Source organism: Notolepis coatsorum (assembly GCF_963971535.1).
Source record: "Notolepis coatsorum genome assembly, chromosome: 6".
In the NCBI taxonomy this organism is placed as follows: Eukaryota; Metazoa; Chordata; class Actinopteri; order Aulopiformes; family Paralepididae; genus Notolepis; species Notolepis coatsorum.
In genome coordinates this window covers 15,848,141-15,865,246 of record NC_140170.1, presented here as the reverse complement: position 1 = coordinate 15,865,246, position 17,106 = coordinate 15,848,141, and the positions used below count along the sequence as shown (strand labels likewise).

Sequence of the window (17,106 nt, the reverse complement as noted above, 5' to 3'; positions counted from 1 at the left end):
TGACGAGGTTAGCTAACGGCCTGTGAGAGGGTGAGACACTGTTCTTTATGACGAGGTTAGCTAACGGCCTGTGAGAGGGTGAGAGACACTGTTCTTTATGACGAGGTTAGCTAACGGCCTGTGAGAGGGTGAGAGACTGTTCTTTATGACGAGGTTAGCTAACGGCCTGTGAGAGGGTGAGGCACTGTTCTTTATGACGAGGTTAGCTAACGGCCTGTGAGAGGGTGAGGCACTGTTCTTTATGACGAGGTTAGCTAACGGCCTGTGAGAGGGTGAGACGAGACACACTGTTCTTTATGACAAGGTTAGCTAACGGCCTGTGAGAGGGTGAGACACTGTTCTTTATGACGAGGTTAGCCAACGGCCTGTGAGAGGGTGAGGCACTGTTCTTTATGACGAGGTTAGCTAACGGCCTGTGAGAGGGTGAGACGAGACACACTGTTCTTTATGACAAGGTTAGCTAACGGCCTGTGAGAGGGTGAGACACTGTTCTTTATGACGAGGTTAGCCAACGGCCTGTGAGAGGGTGAGACACACTGTTCTTTATGACGAGGTTAGCTAACGGCCTGTGAGAGGGTGAGATACTGTTCTTTATGACCAGGTTAGCTAACGGCCTGTGAGAGGGTGAGACACTGTTCTTTATGACGAGGTTAGCTAACGGCCTGTGAGAGGGTGAGAGACACTGTTCTTTATGACGAGGTTAGCTAACGGCCTGTGAGAGGGTGAGACACACTGTTCTTTATGACGAGGTTAGCTAACGGCCTGTGAGAGGGTGAGACACTGTTCTTTATGACGAGGTTAGCTAACGGTCTGTGAGAGGGTGAGACACTGTTCTTTATGACGAGGTTAGCTAACGGCCTGTGAGAGGGTGAGACACTGTTCTTTATGACGAGGTTAGCTAACGGCCTGTGAGAGGGTGAGACACTGTTCTTTATGACGAGGTTAGCTAACGGCCTGTGAGAGGGTGAGACACTGTTCTTTATGACGAGGTTAGCTAACGGCCTGTGAGAGGGTGAGACACTGTTCCTTATGACGAGGTTAGCTAACGGCCTGTGAGAGGGTGAGACACTGTTCTTTATGACGAGGTTAGCTAACGGCCTGTGAGAGGGTGAGACACTGTTCTTTATGACGAGGTTAGCTAACGGCCTGTGAGAGGGTGAGAGACACTGTTCTTTATGACGAGGTTAGCTAACGGCCTGTGAGAGGGTGAGACACTGTTCTTTATGACGAGGTTAGCTAACGGCCTGTGAGAGGGTGAGACACTGTTCTTTATGACGAGGTTAGCTAACGGCCTGTGAGAGGGTGAGACACTGTTCTTTATGACGAGGTTAGCTAACGGCCTGTGAGAGGGTGAGACACTGTTCTTTATGACGAGGTTAGCTAACGGCCTGTGAGAGGGTGAGACGAGACACACTGTTCTTTATGACGAGGTTAGCTAACGGCCTGTGAGAGGGTGAGACACTGTTCTTTATGACGAGGTTAGCTAACGGCCTGTGAGAGGGTGAGAGACACTGTTCTTTATGACGAGGTTAGCTAACGGCCTGTGAGAGGGTGAGAGACTGTTCTTTATGACGAGGTTAGCTAACGGCCTGTGAGAGGGTGAGACACTGTTCTTTATGACGAGGTTAGCTAACGGCCTGTGAGAGGGTGAGACACTGTTCTTTATGACGAGGTTAGCTAACGGCCTGTGAGAGGGTGAGACACTGTTCTTTATGACGAGGTTAGTTAACGGCCTGTGAGAGGGTGAGACACTGTTCTTTATGACGAGGTTAGCTAACGGCCTGTGAGAGGGTGAGACACTGTTCTTTATGACGAGGTTAGCTAACGGCCTGTGAGAGGGTGAGACACTGTTCTTTATGACGAGGTTAGCTAACGGCCTGTGAGAGGGTGAGACAAGACACACTGTTCTTTATGACAAGGTTAGCTAACGGCCTGTGAGAGGGTGAGAGACACTGTTCTTTATGACGAGGTTAGCTAACGGCCTGTGAGAGGGTGAGACACTGTTCTTTATGACGAGGTTAGCTAACGGCCTGTGAGAGGGTGAGACACTGTTCTTTATGACGAGGTTAGCTAACGGCCTGTGAGAGGGTGAGAGACACTGTTCTTTATGACGAGGTTAGCCAACGGCCTGTGAGAGGGTGAGACACTGTTCTTTATGACGAGGTTAGCCAACGGCCTGTGAGAGGGTGAGACACTGTTCTTTATGACGAGGTTAGCTAACGGCCTGTGAGAGGGTGAGACACTGTTCTTTATGACGAGGTTAGCTAACGGCCTGTGAGAGGGTGAGAGACACTGTTCTTTATGACGAGGTTAGCTAACGGCCTGTGAGAGGGTGAGAGACTGTTCTTTATGACGAGGTTAGCTAACGGCCTGTGAGAGGGTGAGACGAGGGACACTGTTCTTTATGACGAGGTTAGCTAACGGCCTGTGAGAGGGTGAGACACTGTTCTTTATGACGAGGTTAGCTAACGGCCTGTGAGAGGGTGAGAGACACTGTTCTTTATGACGAGGTTAGCTAACGGCCTGTGAGAGGATGAGACGAGGGACACTGTTCTTTATGACGAGGTTAGCTAACGGCCTGTGAGAGGGTGAGACACTGTTCTTTATGACGAGGTTAGCTAACGGCCTGTGAGAGGGTGAGACACTGTTCTTTATGACGAGGTTAGCTAACGGCCTGTGAGAGGGTGAGACACTGTTCTTTATGACGAGGTTAGCTAACGGCCTGTGAGAGGGTGAGACACTGTTCTTTATGACGAGGTTAGCTAACGGCCTGTGAGAGGGTGAGACACTGTTCTTTATGACGAGGTTAGCTAACGGCCTGTGAGAGGGTGAGACGAGGGACACTGTTCTTTATGACGAGGTTAGCTAACGGCCTGTGAGAGGGTGAGAGACTGTTCTTTATGACGAGGTTAGTTAACGGCCTGTGAGAGGGTGAGACGAGGGACACTGTTCTTTATGACGAGGTTAGCTAACGGCCTGTGAGAGGGTGAGACACTATTCTTTATGACGAGGTTAGCTAACGGCCTGTGAGAGGGTGAGACGAGACACACTGTTCTTTATGACGAGGTTAGCTAACGGCCTGTGAGAGGGTGAGACACACTGTTCTTTATGACGAGGTTAGCTAACGGCCTGTGAGAGGGTGAGACACTGTTCTTTATGACGAGGTTAGCTAACGGCCTGTGAGAGGGTGAGACACTGTTCTTTATGACGAGGTTAGCTAACGGCCTGTGAGAGGGTGAGACACTGTTCTTTATGACGAGGTTAGCTAACGGCCTGTGAGAGGGTGAGACACTGTTCTTTATGACGAGGTTAGCTAACGGCCTGTGAGAGGGTGAGACACTGTTCTTTATGACGAGGTTAGCTAACGGCCTGTGAGAGGGTGAGACACTGTTCTTTATGACGAGGTTAGCTAACGGCCTGTGAGAGGGTGAGACACTGTTCTTTATGACGAGGTTAGCTAACGGCCTGTGAGAGGGTGAGACACTGTTCTTTATGACGAGGTTAGCTAACGGCCTGTGAGAGGGTGAGAGACACTGTTCTTTATGACGAGGTTAGCTAACGGCCTGTGAGAGGGTGAGACACTGTTCTTTATGACGAGGTTAGCTAACGGCCTGTGAGAGGGTGAGACACTGTTCTTTATGACGAGGTTAGCTAACGGCCTGTGAGAGGGTGAGACACTGTTCTTTATGACGAGGTTAGCTAACGGCCTGTGAGAGGGTGAGACACTGTTCTTTATGACGAGGTTAGCTAACGGCCTGTGAGAGGGTGAGACGAGACACACTGTTCTTTATGACGAGGTTAGCTAACGGCCTGTGAGAGGGTGAGACACTGTTCTTTATGACGAGGTTAGCTAACGGCCTGTGAGAGGGTGAGAGACACTGTTCTTTATGACGAGGTTAGCTAACGGCCTGTGAGAGGGTGAGAGACTGTTCTTTATGACGAGGTTAGCTAACGGCCTGTGAGAGGGTGAGACACTGTTCTTTATGACGAGGTTAGCTAACGGCCTGTGAGAGGGTGAGACACTGTTCTTTATGACGAGGTTAGCTAACGTCCTGTGAGAGGGTGAGACACTGTTCTTTATGACGAGGTTAGTTAACGGCCTGTGAGAGGGTGAGACACTGTTCTTTATGACGAGGTTAGCTAACGGCCTGTGAGAGGGTGAGACACTGTTCTTTATGACGAGGTTAGCTAACGGCCTGTGAGAGGGTGAGACACTGTTCTTTATGACGAGGTTAGCTAACGGCCTGTGAGAGGGTGAGACGAGACACACTGTTCTTTATGACAAGGTTAGCTAACGGCCTGTGAGAGGGTGAGACACTGTTCTTTATGACGAGGTTAGCTAACGGCCTGTGAGAGGGTGAGACACTGTTCTTTATGACGAGGTTAGCTAACGGCCTGTGAGAGGGTGAGACACTGTTCTTTATGACGAGGTTAGCTAACGGCCTGTGAGAGGGTGAGAGACACTGTTCTTTATGACGAGGTTAGCCAACGGCCTGTGAGAGGGTGAGACACTGTTCTTTATGACGAGGTTAGCTAACGGCCTGTGAGAGGGTGAGACACTGTTCTTTATGACGAGGTTAGCTAACGGCCTGTGAGAGGGTGAGACACTGTTCTTTATGACGAGGTTAGCTAACGGCCTGTGAGAGGGTGAGAGACACTGTTCTTTATGACGAGGTTAGCTAACGGCCTGTGAGAGGGTGAGAGACTGTTCTTTATGACGAGGTTAGCTAACGGCCTGTGAGAGGGTGAGACACACTGTTCTTTATGACGAGGTTAGCTAACGGCCTCTGAGAGGGTGAGAGACTGTTCTTTATGACGAGGTTAGCTAACGGCCTGTGAGAGGGTGAGACACACTGTTCTTTATGACGAGGTTAGCTAACGGCCTGTGAGAGGGTGAGACACACTGTTCTTTATGACGAGGTTAGCTAACGGCCTGTGAGAGGGTGAGACACTGTTCTTTATGACGAGGTTAGCTAACGGCCTGTGAGAGGGTGAGACACTGTTCTTTATGACGAGGTTAGCTAACGGCCTGTGAGAGGGTGAGAGACACTGTTCTTTATGACGAGGTTAGCTAACGGCCTGTGAGAGGGTGAGAGACTGTTCTTTATGACGAGGTTAGCTAACGGCCTGTGAGAGGGTGAGGCACTGTTCTTTATGACGAGGTTAGCTAACGGCCTGTGAGAGGGTGAGGCACTGTTCTTTATGACGAGGTTAGCTAACGGCCTGTGAGAGGGTGAGACGAGACACACTGTTCTTTATGACAAGGTTAGCTAACGGCCTGTGAGAGGGTGAGACACTGTTCTTTATGACGAGGTTAGCCAACGGCCTGTGAGAGGGTGAGGCACTGTTCTTTATGACGAGGTTAGCTAACGGCCTGTGAGAGGGTGAGACGAGACACACTGTTCTTTATGACAAGGTTAGCTAACGGCCTGTGAGAGGGTGAGACACTGTTCTTTATGACGAGGTTAGCCAACGGCCTGTGAGAGGGTGAGACACACTGTTCTTTATGACGAGGTTAGCTAACGGCCTGTGAGAGGGTGAGATACTGTTCTTTATGACCAGGTTAGCTAACGGCCTGTGAGAGGGTGAGACACTGTTCTTTATGACGAGGTTAGCTAACGGCCTGTGAGAGGGTGAGAGACACTGTTCTTTATGACGAGGTTAGCTAACGGCCTGTGAGAGGGTGAGACACACTGTTCTTTATGACGAGGTTAGCTAACGGCCTGTGAGAGGGTGAGACACTGTTCTTTATGACGAGGTTAGCTAACGGTCTGTGAGAGGGTGAGACACTGTTCTTTATGACGAGGTTAGCTAACGGCCTGTGAGAGGGTGAGACACTGTTCTTTATGACGAGGTTAGCTAACGGCCTGTGAGAGGGTGAGACACTGTTCTTTATGACGAGGTTAGCTAACGGCCTGTGAGAGGGTGAGACACTGTTCTTTATGACGAGGTTAGCTAACGGCCTGTGAGAGGGTGAGACACTGTTCCTTATGACGAGGTTAGCTAACGGCCTGTGAGAGGGTGAGACACTGTTCTTTATGACGAGGTTAGCTAACGGCCTGTGAGAGGGTGAGACACTGTTCTTTATGACGAGGTTAGCTAACGGCCTGTGAGAGGGTGAGAGACACTGTTCTTTATGACGAGGTTAGCTAACGGCCTGTGAGAGGGTGAGACACTGTTCTTTATGACGAGGTTAGCTAACGGCCTGTGAGAGGGTGAGACACTGTTCTTTATGACGAGGTTAGCTAACGGCCTGTGAGAGGGTGAGACACTGTTCTTTATGACGAGGTTAGCTAACGGCCTGTGAGAGGGTGAGACACTGTTCTTTATGACGAGGTTAGCTAACGGCCTGTGAGAGGGTGAGACGAGACACACTGTTCTTTATGACGAGGTTAGCTAACGGCCTGTGAGAGGGTGAGACACTGTTCTTTATGACGAGGTTAGCTAACGGCCTGTGAGAGGGTGAGAGACACTGTTCTTTATGACGAGGTTAGCTAACGGCCTGTGAGAGGGTGAGAGACTGTTCTTTATGACGAGGTTAGCTAACGGCCTGTGAGAGGGTGAGACACTGTTCTTTATGACGAGGTTAGCTAACGGCCTGTGAGAGGGTGAGACACTGTTCTTTATGACGAGGTTAGCTAACGGCCTGTGAGAGGGTGAGACACTGTTCTTTATGACGAGGTTAGTTAACGGCCTGTGAGAGGGTGAGACACTGTTCTTTATGACGAGGTTAGCTAACGGCCTGTGAGAGGGTGAGACACTGTTCTTTATGACGAGGTTAGCTAACGGCCTGTGAGAGGGTGAGACACTGTTCTTTATGACGAGGTTAGCTAACGGCCTGTGAGAGGGTGAGACAAGACACACTGTTCTTTATGACAAGGTTAGCTAACGGCCTGTGAGAGGGTGAGACACTGTTCTTTATGACGAGGTTAGCTAACGGCCTGTGAGAGGGTGAGACACTGTTCTTTATGACGAGGTTAGCTAACGGCCTGTGAGAGGGTGAGACACTGTTCTTTATGACGAGGTTAGCTAACGGCCTGTGAGAGGGTGAGAGACACTGTTCTTTATGACGAGGTTAGCCAACGGCCTGTGAGAGGGTGAGACACTGTTCTTTATGACGAGGTTAGCCAACGGCCTGTGAGAGGGTGAGACACTGTTCTTTATGACGAGGTTAGCTAACGGCCTGTGAGAGGGTGAGACACTGTTCTTTATGACGAGGTTAGCTAACGGCCTGTGAGAGGGTGAGAGACACTGTTCTTTATGACGAGGTTAGCTAACGGCCTGTGAGAGGGTGAGAGACTGTTCTTTATGACGAGGTTAGCTAACGGCCTGTGAGAGGGTGAGACACACTGTTCTTTATGACGAGGTTAGCTAACGGCCTGTGAGAGGGTGAGAGACTGTTCTTTATGACGAGGTTAGCTAACGGCCTGTGAGAGGGTGAGACACACTGTTCTTTATGACGAGGTTAGCTAACGGCCTGTGAGAGGGTGAGACACACTGTTCTTTATGACGAGGTTAGCTAACGGCCTGTGAGAGGGTGAGACACTGTTCTTTATGACGAGGTTAGCTAACGGCCTGTGAGAGGGTGAGACACTGTTCTTTATGACGAGGTTAGCTAACGGCCTGTGAGAGGGTGAGACACTGTTCTTTATGACGAGGTTAGCTAACGGCCTGTGAGAGGGTGAGACACTGTTATTTATGACGAGGTTAGCTAACGGCCTGTGAGAGGGTGAGAGACACTGTTCTTTATGACGAGGTTAGCTAACGGCCTGTGAGAGGGTGAGACACTGTTATTTATGACGAGGTTAGCTAACGGCCTGTGAGAGGGTGAGAGACACTGTTCTTTATGACGAGGTTAGCTAACGGCCTGTGAGAGGGTGAGACACTGTTCTTTATGACGAGGTTAGCTAACGGCCTGTGAGAGGGTGAGACGAGGGACACTGTTCTTTATGACGAGGTTAGCTAACGGCCTGTGAGAGGGTGAGACACTGTTCTTTATGACGAGGTTAGCTAACGGCCTGTGAGAGGGTGAGAGACTGTTCTTTATGACGAGGTTAGCTAACGGCCTGTGAGAGGGTGAGACACTGTTCTTTATGACGAGGTTAGTTAACGGCCTGTGAGAGGGTGAGACACTGTTCTTTATGACAAGGTTAGCTAACGGCCTGTGAGAGGGTGAGACGAGACACACTGTTCTTTATGACGAGGTTAGCTAACGGCCTGTGAGAGGGTGAGAGACTGTTCTTTATGACGAGGTTAGCTAACGGCCTGTGAGAGGGTGAGAGACTGTTCTTTATGACGAGGTTAGCTAACGGCCTGTGAGAGGGTGAGACGAGACACACTGTTCTTTATGACGAGGTTAGCTAACGGCCTGTGAGAGGGTGAGACACTGTTCTTTATGACGAGGTTAGCTAACGGCCTGTGAGAGGGTGAGACACTGTTCTTTATGACGAGGTTAGCTAACGGCCTGTGAGAGGGTGAGAGACTGTTCTTTATGACGAGGTTAGCTAACGGCCTGTGAGAGGGTGAGAGACACTGTTCTTTATGACGAGGTTAGCTAACGGCCTGTGAGAGGGTGAGACGAGACACACTGTTCTTTATGACGAGGTTAGCTAACGGCCTGTGAGAGGGTGAGACACTGTTCTTTATGACGAGGTTAGCTAACGGCCTGTGAGAGGGTGAGACACTGTTCTTTATGACGAGGTTAGCTAACGGCCTGTGAGAGGGTGAGACGAGACACACTGTTCTTTATGACGAGGTTAGCTAACGGCCTGTGAGAGGGTGAGACACTGTTCTTTATGACGAGGTTAGCTAACGGCCTGTGAGAGGGTGAGACACTGTTCTTTATGACGAGGTTAGCTAACGGCCTGTGAGAGGGTGAGACACTGTTCTTTATGACGAGGTTAGCTAACGGCCTGTGAGAGGGTGAGACACTGTTCTTTATGACGAGGTTAGCTAACGGCCTGTGAGAGGGTGAGAGACACTGTTCTTTATGACGAGGTTAGCTAACGGCCTGTGAGAGGGTGAGAGACTGTTCTTTATGACGAGGTTAGCTAACGGCCTGTGAGAGGGTGAGACGAGGGACACTGTTCTTTATGACGAGGTTAGCTAACGGCCTGTGAGAGGGTGAGACGAGGGACACTGTTCTTTATGACGAGGTTAGCTAACGGCCTGTGAGAGGGTGAGACACTGTTCTTTATGACGAGGTTAGCTAACGGCCTGTGAGAGGGTGAGAGACACTGTTCTTTATGACGAGGTTAGCTAACGGCCTGTGAGAGGGTGAGAGACTGTTCTTTATGACGAGGTTAGCTAACGGCCTGTGAGAGGGTGAGACACTGTTCTTTATGACGAGGTTAGCTAACGGCCTGTGAGAGGGTGAGACACTGTTCTTTATGACGAGGTTAGCTAACGGCCTGTGAGAGGGTGAGACACTGTTCTTTATGACGAGGTTAGCTAACGGCCTGTGAGAGGGTGAGAGACTGTTCTTTATGACGAGGTTAGCTAACGGCCTGTGAGAGGGTGAGACACTGTTCTTTATGACGAGGTTAGCTAACGGCCTGTGAGAGGGTGAGAGACACTGTTCTTTATGACGAGGTTAGCTAACGGCCTGTGAGAGGGTGAGACACTGTTCTTTATGACGAGGTTAGTTAACGGCCTGTGAGAGGGTGAGACGAGGGACACTGTTCTTTATGACTAGGTTAGCTAACGGCCTGTGAGAGGGTGAGACACTGTTCTTTATGACGAGGTTAGCTAACGGCCTGTGAGAGGGTGAGAGACACTGTTCTTTATGACGAGGTTAGCTAACGGCCTGTGAGAGGGTGAGACACTGTTCTTTATGACGAGGTTAGCTAACGGCCTGTGAGAGGGTGAGACACTGTTCTTTATGACGAGGTTAGCTAACGGCCTGTGAGAGGGTGAGACACTGTTCTTTATGACGAGGTTAGCTAACGGCCTGTGAGAGGGTGAGACACTGTTCTTTATGACGAGGTTAGCTAACGGCCTGTGAGAGGGTGAGACACTGTTCTTTATGACGAGGTTAGCTAACGGCCTGTGAGAGGGTGAGACGAGGGACACTGTTCTTTATGACGAGGTTAGCTAACGGCCTGTGAGAGGGTGAGACACTGTTCTTTATGACGAGGTTAGCTAACGGCCTGTGAGAGGGTGAGACACTGTTCTTTATGACGAGGTTAGCTAACGGCCTGTGAGAGGGTGAGACACTGTTCTTTATGACGAGGTTAGCTAACGGCCTGTGAGAGGGTGAGAGACTGTTCTTTATGACGAGGTTAGCTAACGGCCTGTGAGAGGGTGAGAGACTGTTCTTTATGACGAGGTTAGCTAACGGCCTGTGAGAGGGTGAGACACTGTTCTTTATGACGAGGTTAGCTAACGGCCTGTGAGAGGGTGAGACACTGTTCTTTATGACGAGGTTAGCTAACGGCCTGTGAGAGGGTGAGACACTGTTCTTTATGACCAGGTTAGCTAACGGCCTGTGAGAGGGTGAGACACTGTTCTTTATGACGAGGTTAGCTAACGGCCTGTGAGAGGGTGAGACACTGTTCTTTATGACGAGGTTAGCTAACGGCCTGTGAGAGGGTGAGAGACACTGTTCTTTATGACCAGGTTAGCTAACGGCCTGTGAGAGGGTGAGACACTGTTCTTTATGACGAGGTTAGCTAACGGCCTGTGAGAGGGTGAGACACTGTTCTTTATGACCAGGTTAGCTAACGGCCTGTGAGAGGGTGAGAGACACTGTTCTTTATGACCAGGTTAGCTAACGGCCTGTGAGAGGGTGAGAGACACTGTTCTTTATGACCAGGTTAGCTAACGGCCTGTGAGAGGGTGAGAGACACTGTTCTTTATGACGAGGTTAGCTAACGGCCTGTGAGAGGGTGAGACACTGTTCTTTATGACGAGGTTAGCTAACGGCCTGTGAGAGGGTGAGACACTGTTCTTTATGACGAGGTTAGCTAACGGCCTGTGAGAGGGTGAGACACTGTTCTTTATGACGAGGTTAGCTAACGGCCTGTGAGAGGGTGAGAGACACTGTTCTTTATGACGAGGTTAGCTAACGGCCTGTGAGAGGGTGAGACACACTGTTCTTTATGATGAGGTTAGCTAACGGCCTGTGAGAGGGTGAGACACTGTTCTTTATGACGAGGTTAGCTAACGGCCTGTGAGAGGGTGAGAGACACTGTTCTTTATGACGAGGTTAGCTAACGGCCTGTGAGAGGGTGAGACACTGTTCTTTATGACGAGGTTAGCTAACGGCCTGTGAGAGGGTGAGACACTGTTCTTTATGACGAGGTTAGCTAACGGCCTGTGAGAGGGTGAGACACTGTTCTTTATGACGAGGTTTGCTAACGGCCTGTGAGAGGGTGAGACACTGTTCTTTATGACGAGGTTAGCTAACGGCCTGTGAGAGGGTGAGACACTGTTCTTTATGACGAGGTTAGCTAACGGCCTGTGAGAGGGTGAGACACACTGTTCTTTATGACGAGGTTAGCTAACGGCCTGTGAGAGGGTGAGACACTGTTCTTTATGACAAGGTTAGCTAACGGCCTGTGAGAGGGTGAGACACTGTTCTTTATGACGAGGTTAGCTAACGGCCTGTGAGAGGGTGAGACACTGTTCTTTATGACGAGGTTAGCTAACGGCCTGTGAGAGGGTGAGACACTGTTCTTTATGACGAGGTTAGCTAACGGCCTGTGAGAGGGTGAGAGACTGTTCTTTATGACGAGGTTAGCTAACGGCCTGTGAGAGGGTGAGAGACACTGTTCTTTATGACGAGGTTAGCTAACGGCCTGTGAGAGGGTGAGACACTGTTCTTTATGACGAGGTTAGCTAACGGCCTGTGAGAGGGTGAGAGACTGTTCTTTATGACGAGGTTAGCTAACGGCCTGTGAGAGGGTGAGACACTGTTCTTTATGACGAGGTTAGCTAACGGCCTGTGAGAGGGTGAGACGAGACACACTGTTCTTTATGATGAGGTTAGCTAACGGCCTGTGAGAGGGTGAGACACTGTTCTTTATGACGAGGTTAGCTAACGGCCTGTGAGAGGGTGAGACACTGTTCTTTATGACGAGGTTAGCTAACGGCCTGTGAGAGGGTGAGACACTGTTCTTTATGACGAGGTTAGCTAACGGCCTGTGAGAGGGTGAGACACTGTTCTTTATGACGAGGTTAGCTAACGGCCTGTGAGAGGGTGAGACACTGTTCTTTATGACGAGGTTAGCTAACGGCCTGTGAGAGGGTGAGACACTGTTCTTTATGACGAGGTTAGCTAACGGCCTGTGAGAGGGTGAGAGACTGTTCTTTATGACGAGGTTAGCTAACGGCCTGTGAGAGGGTGAGAGACTGTTCTTTATGACGAGGTTAGCTAACGGCCTGTGAGAGGGTGAGAGACACTGTTCTTTATGACGAGGTTAGCTAACGGCCTGTGAGAGGGTGAGAGACACTGTTCTTTATGACGAGGTTAGTTAACGGCCTGTGAGAGGGTGAGAGACTGTTCTTTATGACGAGGTTAGCTAACGGCCTGTGAGAGGGTGAGACACTGTTCTTTATGACGAGGTTAGCTAACGGCCTGTGAGAGGGTGAGAGACACTGTTCTTTATGACGAGGTTAGCTAACGGCCTGTGAGAGGGTGAGACACTGTTCTTTATGACGAGGTTAGCTAACGGCCTGTGAGAGGGTGAGACACTGTTCTTTATGACGAGGTTAGCTAACGGCCTGTGAGAGGGTGAGAGACTGTTCTTTATGACGAGGTTAGCTAACGGCCTGTGAGAGGGTGAGACACTGTTCTTTATGACGAGGTTAGCTAACGGCCTGTGAGAGGGTGAGAGACTGTTCTTTATGACGAGGTTAGCTAACGGCCTGTGAGAGGGTGAGACACTGTTCTTTATGACGAGGTTAGCTAACGGCCTGTGAGAGGGTGAGACGAGGGACACTGTTCTTTATGACGAGGTTAGCTAACGGCCTGTGAGAGGGTGAGACACTGTTCTTTATGACGAGGTTAGTTAACGGCCTGTGAGAGGGTGAGATGAGAGACTGGCCGCTGAGCCCTTTGCTCTTCCCATAATTGAGCCTTTACCTTTGTTTTAAAAATGCTTTTGTTTTGACTCCAGAGTGCTGCTCCAGGTAGTTCATTCCAGAGTACTACACCTGAGCCTCTTGCTGTCCCACTCTAGTCTTAACTTCAGGAACACTGCAGGACATAATGGTAGCTCTGGTGTTATTGTTGTGTGGCTCTCGTACCATGAGCACCTGACCCGTAGAACCCTGTACTCTGTGTGACGCTGCCCTGTGCCCGTCCAGGTGAGGAGGAGACCATGGATCACCAGGTGAGCCCCGAGCCGGAGAACGGCCAGGAGGAGGAGGGCGAGGACGAGGAGGAGGACGAGGAGGCGGCGGCCTCCCACCTGGAGAACGGGCCCAAGGGCACGTCGGCCAAGCAGTGCACCTCTTCTCCCCCGCGGCTCTTCACCTTCAGCATGGTGAACTCCTACGGGACGGCCAACATCAGCCCCCTGCCGTGTGACGGCAACGTGCTCAAACTCAACAGTCAGTCAGCAGCTTTATTACTACGGTCACCGTGTTTACATTCACATGTATGGTCACCATGCACTATTAATATGTACAGTGATGCAGGTATAAAGACACTATGGTAGTATTAATATGTACAGTGATACAGGTATAAAGACACTATGGTAGTATTAATATGTACAGTGATACAGGTATAAAGACACTATGGTAGTATTAATATGTACAGTGATACAGGTATAAAGACACTATGGTAGTATTAATATGTACAGTGATACAGGTATAAAGACACTATGGTAGTATTAATATGTACAGTGATACAGGTATAAAGACACTATGGTAGTATTAATATGTACAGTGATACAGGTATAAAGACACTATGGTAGTATTAATATGTACAGTGATGCAGGTATAGAGACTCTATGGTAGTATTAATATGTACAGTGATGCAGGTATAAAGACACTATGGTAGTATTAATATGTACAGTGATGCAGGTATAAAGACACTATGGTAGTATTAATATGTACAGTGATACAGGTATAAAGACACTGTGGTAGTATTAATATGTACAGTGATACAGGTATAAAGACACTGTGGTAGTATTAATATGTACAGTGATGCAGGTATAAAGACACTATGGTAGTATTAATATGTACAGTGATACAGGTATAAAGACACTATGGTAGTATTAATATGTACAGTGATACAGGTATAGAGACACTATGGTAGTATTAATATGTACAGTGATACAGGTATAAAGACACTATGGTAGTATTAATATGTACAGTGATACAGGTATAAAGACACTATGGTAGTATTAATATGTACAGTGATGCAGGTATAAAGACACTATGGTAGTATTAATATGTACAGTGATACAGGTATAAAGACACTGTGGTAGTATTAATATGTACAGTGATACAGGTATAAAGACACTATGGTAGTATTAATATGTACAGTGATACAGGTATAAAGACACTGGTAGTATTAATATGTACAGTGATGCAGGTATAAAGACACTATGGTAGTATTAATATGTACAGTGATACAGGTATAAAGACACTGTGGTAGTATTAATATGTACAGTGATGCAGGTATAAAGACACTATGGTAGTATTAATATGTACAGTAATACAGGTATAAAGACACTGGTAGTATTAATATGTACAGTGATACAGGTATAAAGACACTATGGTAGTATTAATATGTACAGTGATACAGGTATAAAGACACTATGGTAGTATTAATATGTACAGTGATACAGGTATAAAGACACTATGGTAGTATTAATATGTACAGTGATACAGGTATAAAGACACTATGGTAGTAGTAATATGTACAGTGATACAGGTATAAAGACACTATGGTAGTATTAATATGTACAGTGATGCAGGTATAAAGACACTATGGTAGTATTAATATGTACAGTGATGCAGGTATAAAGACACTATGGTAGTATTAATATGTACAGTGATGCAGGTATAAAGACACTATGGTAGTATTAATATGTACAGTGATGCAGGTATAAAGACATTATGGTAGTATTAATCTGTACAGTGATACAGGTATAAAGACACTATGGTAGTATTAATATGTACAGTGATACAGGTATAAATACACTATGGTAGTATTAATATGTACAGTGATGCAGGTATAAAGACACTGGTAGTATTAATATGTACAGTGATACAGGTATAAAGACACTATGGTAGTATTAATATGTACAGTGATGCAGGTATAAAGACACTGGTAGTATTAATATGTACAGTGATACAGGTATAAAGACACTGGTAGTATTAATATGTACAGTGATGCAGGTATAAAGACACTATGGTAGTATTAATATGTACAGTGATACAGGTATAAAGACACTATGGTAGTATTAATATGTACAGTGATGCAGGTATAAAGACACTGGTAGTATTAATATGTACAGTGATACAGGTATAAAGACACTATGGTAGTATTAATATGTACAGTGATGCAGGTATAAAGACACTATGGTAGTATTAATATGTACAGTGATACAGGTATAAAGACACTATGGTAGTATTAATATGTACAGTGATGCAGGTATAAAGACACTATGGTAGTATTAATATGTACAGTGATGCAGGTATAAAGACACTATGGTAGTATTAATCTGTACAGTGATACAGGTATAAAGACACTATGGTAGTATTAATATGTACAGTGATGCAGGTATAAAGACACTATGGTAGTATTAATATGTACAGTGATACAGGTATAAAGACACTATGGTAGTATTAATATGTACAGTGATGCAGGTATAAAGACACTATGGTAGTATTAATCTGTACAGTGATACAGGTATAAAGACACTATGGTAGTATTAATATGTACAGTGATACATGTATAAAGACACTATGGTAGTATTTATATGTACAGTGATACAGGTATAAAGACACTATGGTAGTATTAATATGTACAGTGATGCAGGTATAAAGACACTATGGTAGTATTAATATGTACAGTGATACAGGTATAAAGACACTATGGTAGTATTAATATGTACAGTGATACAGGTATAAAGACACTGTGGTAGTATTAATATGTACAGTGATACAGGTATAAAGACACTATGGTAGTATTAATATGTACAGTGATACAGGTATAAAGACACTATGGTAGTATTAATATGTACAGTGATACAGGTATAAAGACACTATGGTAGTAAGTCATACTGGCCAGCAGTGTTACTAGTGAGAGTAGGTAAGGGATATGTACAGATATAGATATAGTATCTACAGATATGTAGGACATACATATATGGTATATACAGTACTATTGTACATGCTATCATACAGAGTTATGGGTTATGGATTATATGCAGGTGTATAAGTAGGTACATGCTATCATACAGAGTTATGGGTTATATGTATAAGTAGGTATTATCCAAAGCGACGACAGGAAGTATAACTATCAGTTATTGGTATTGTTCATAAGCAGAGTAGCCTAGTAGGACATAGTAGCAGACTACACAATAGTATGTTTTCTTTCTTGTTTTGTTTATTATTTTAGATATTTCACTTTAAGTGGGAAACATTTTAAATTAATGTTTTAAGATTTAATTTGTGAAGAAAATAAACGGGGAAAAAAATGAGAAAAAAAATCCTTCAGAACCAGAACCAGATTGGTGTTCAAACCGTGGCCCCGATGAGCAAACGTATAACTCAGTTTGGTCCGGCGGTGTTTGACCCGCTCTGTGGTTCCGTCTCCCCCTGCAGCACATTCCACCGTGGCCATCGACTGGGACTCGGACACCAAGAAGCTCTGCTACGATGATCAGGAGGCGGAGGTCAGTGTTCTGGAGCCGACTCAGCCACAGCGGCATCGTGGGGTTGGGCAGCGTTTGGATCTGAACGGTTCCGATTCCGATTCTCCATTTCGATTCCTGTTCTTTTTTTTTTCTTTTTTTTTTTTTATTGATATTTTTGTACAAATCTTTCCATTATTCACAGTGTATCTTTTCACAGCATAGTATCCAACATCCAAGATTCGCCTTTTTCGTTTTTGGAGCAACATACAAAACATGTAAGAGACTCATACAA

At 46.9% G+C, this 17,106-nt stretch overlaps 1 protein-coding gene across 2 annotated transcripts in view; it reads left to right on the top strand.

Moving 5' to 3' along the window:
* The window catches only part of usp4 (ubiquitin specific peptidase 4 (proto-oncogene)), a gene marked incomplete at its 5' end in the record, with an annotated part of 114,958 nt that overhangs the window by 73,424 nt on the left and 24,428 nt on the right, over positions 1–17,106 (top strand). For both annotated transcript variants that reach the window (XM_084317440.1, XM_084317439.1), the window contains 2 exons: positions 13,309–13,554; positions 16,783–16,853. In XM_084317440.1, coding sequence (XP_084173566.1) covers positions 13,309–13,554; positions 16,783–16,853 — 317 coding nt within the window. The remainder of the gene's footprint in view (positions 1–13,308; positions 13,555–16,782; positions 16,854–17,106) is intronic.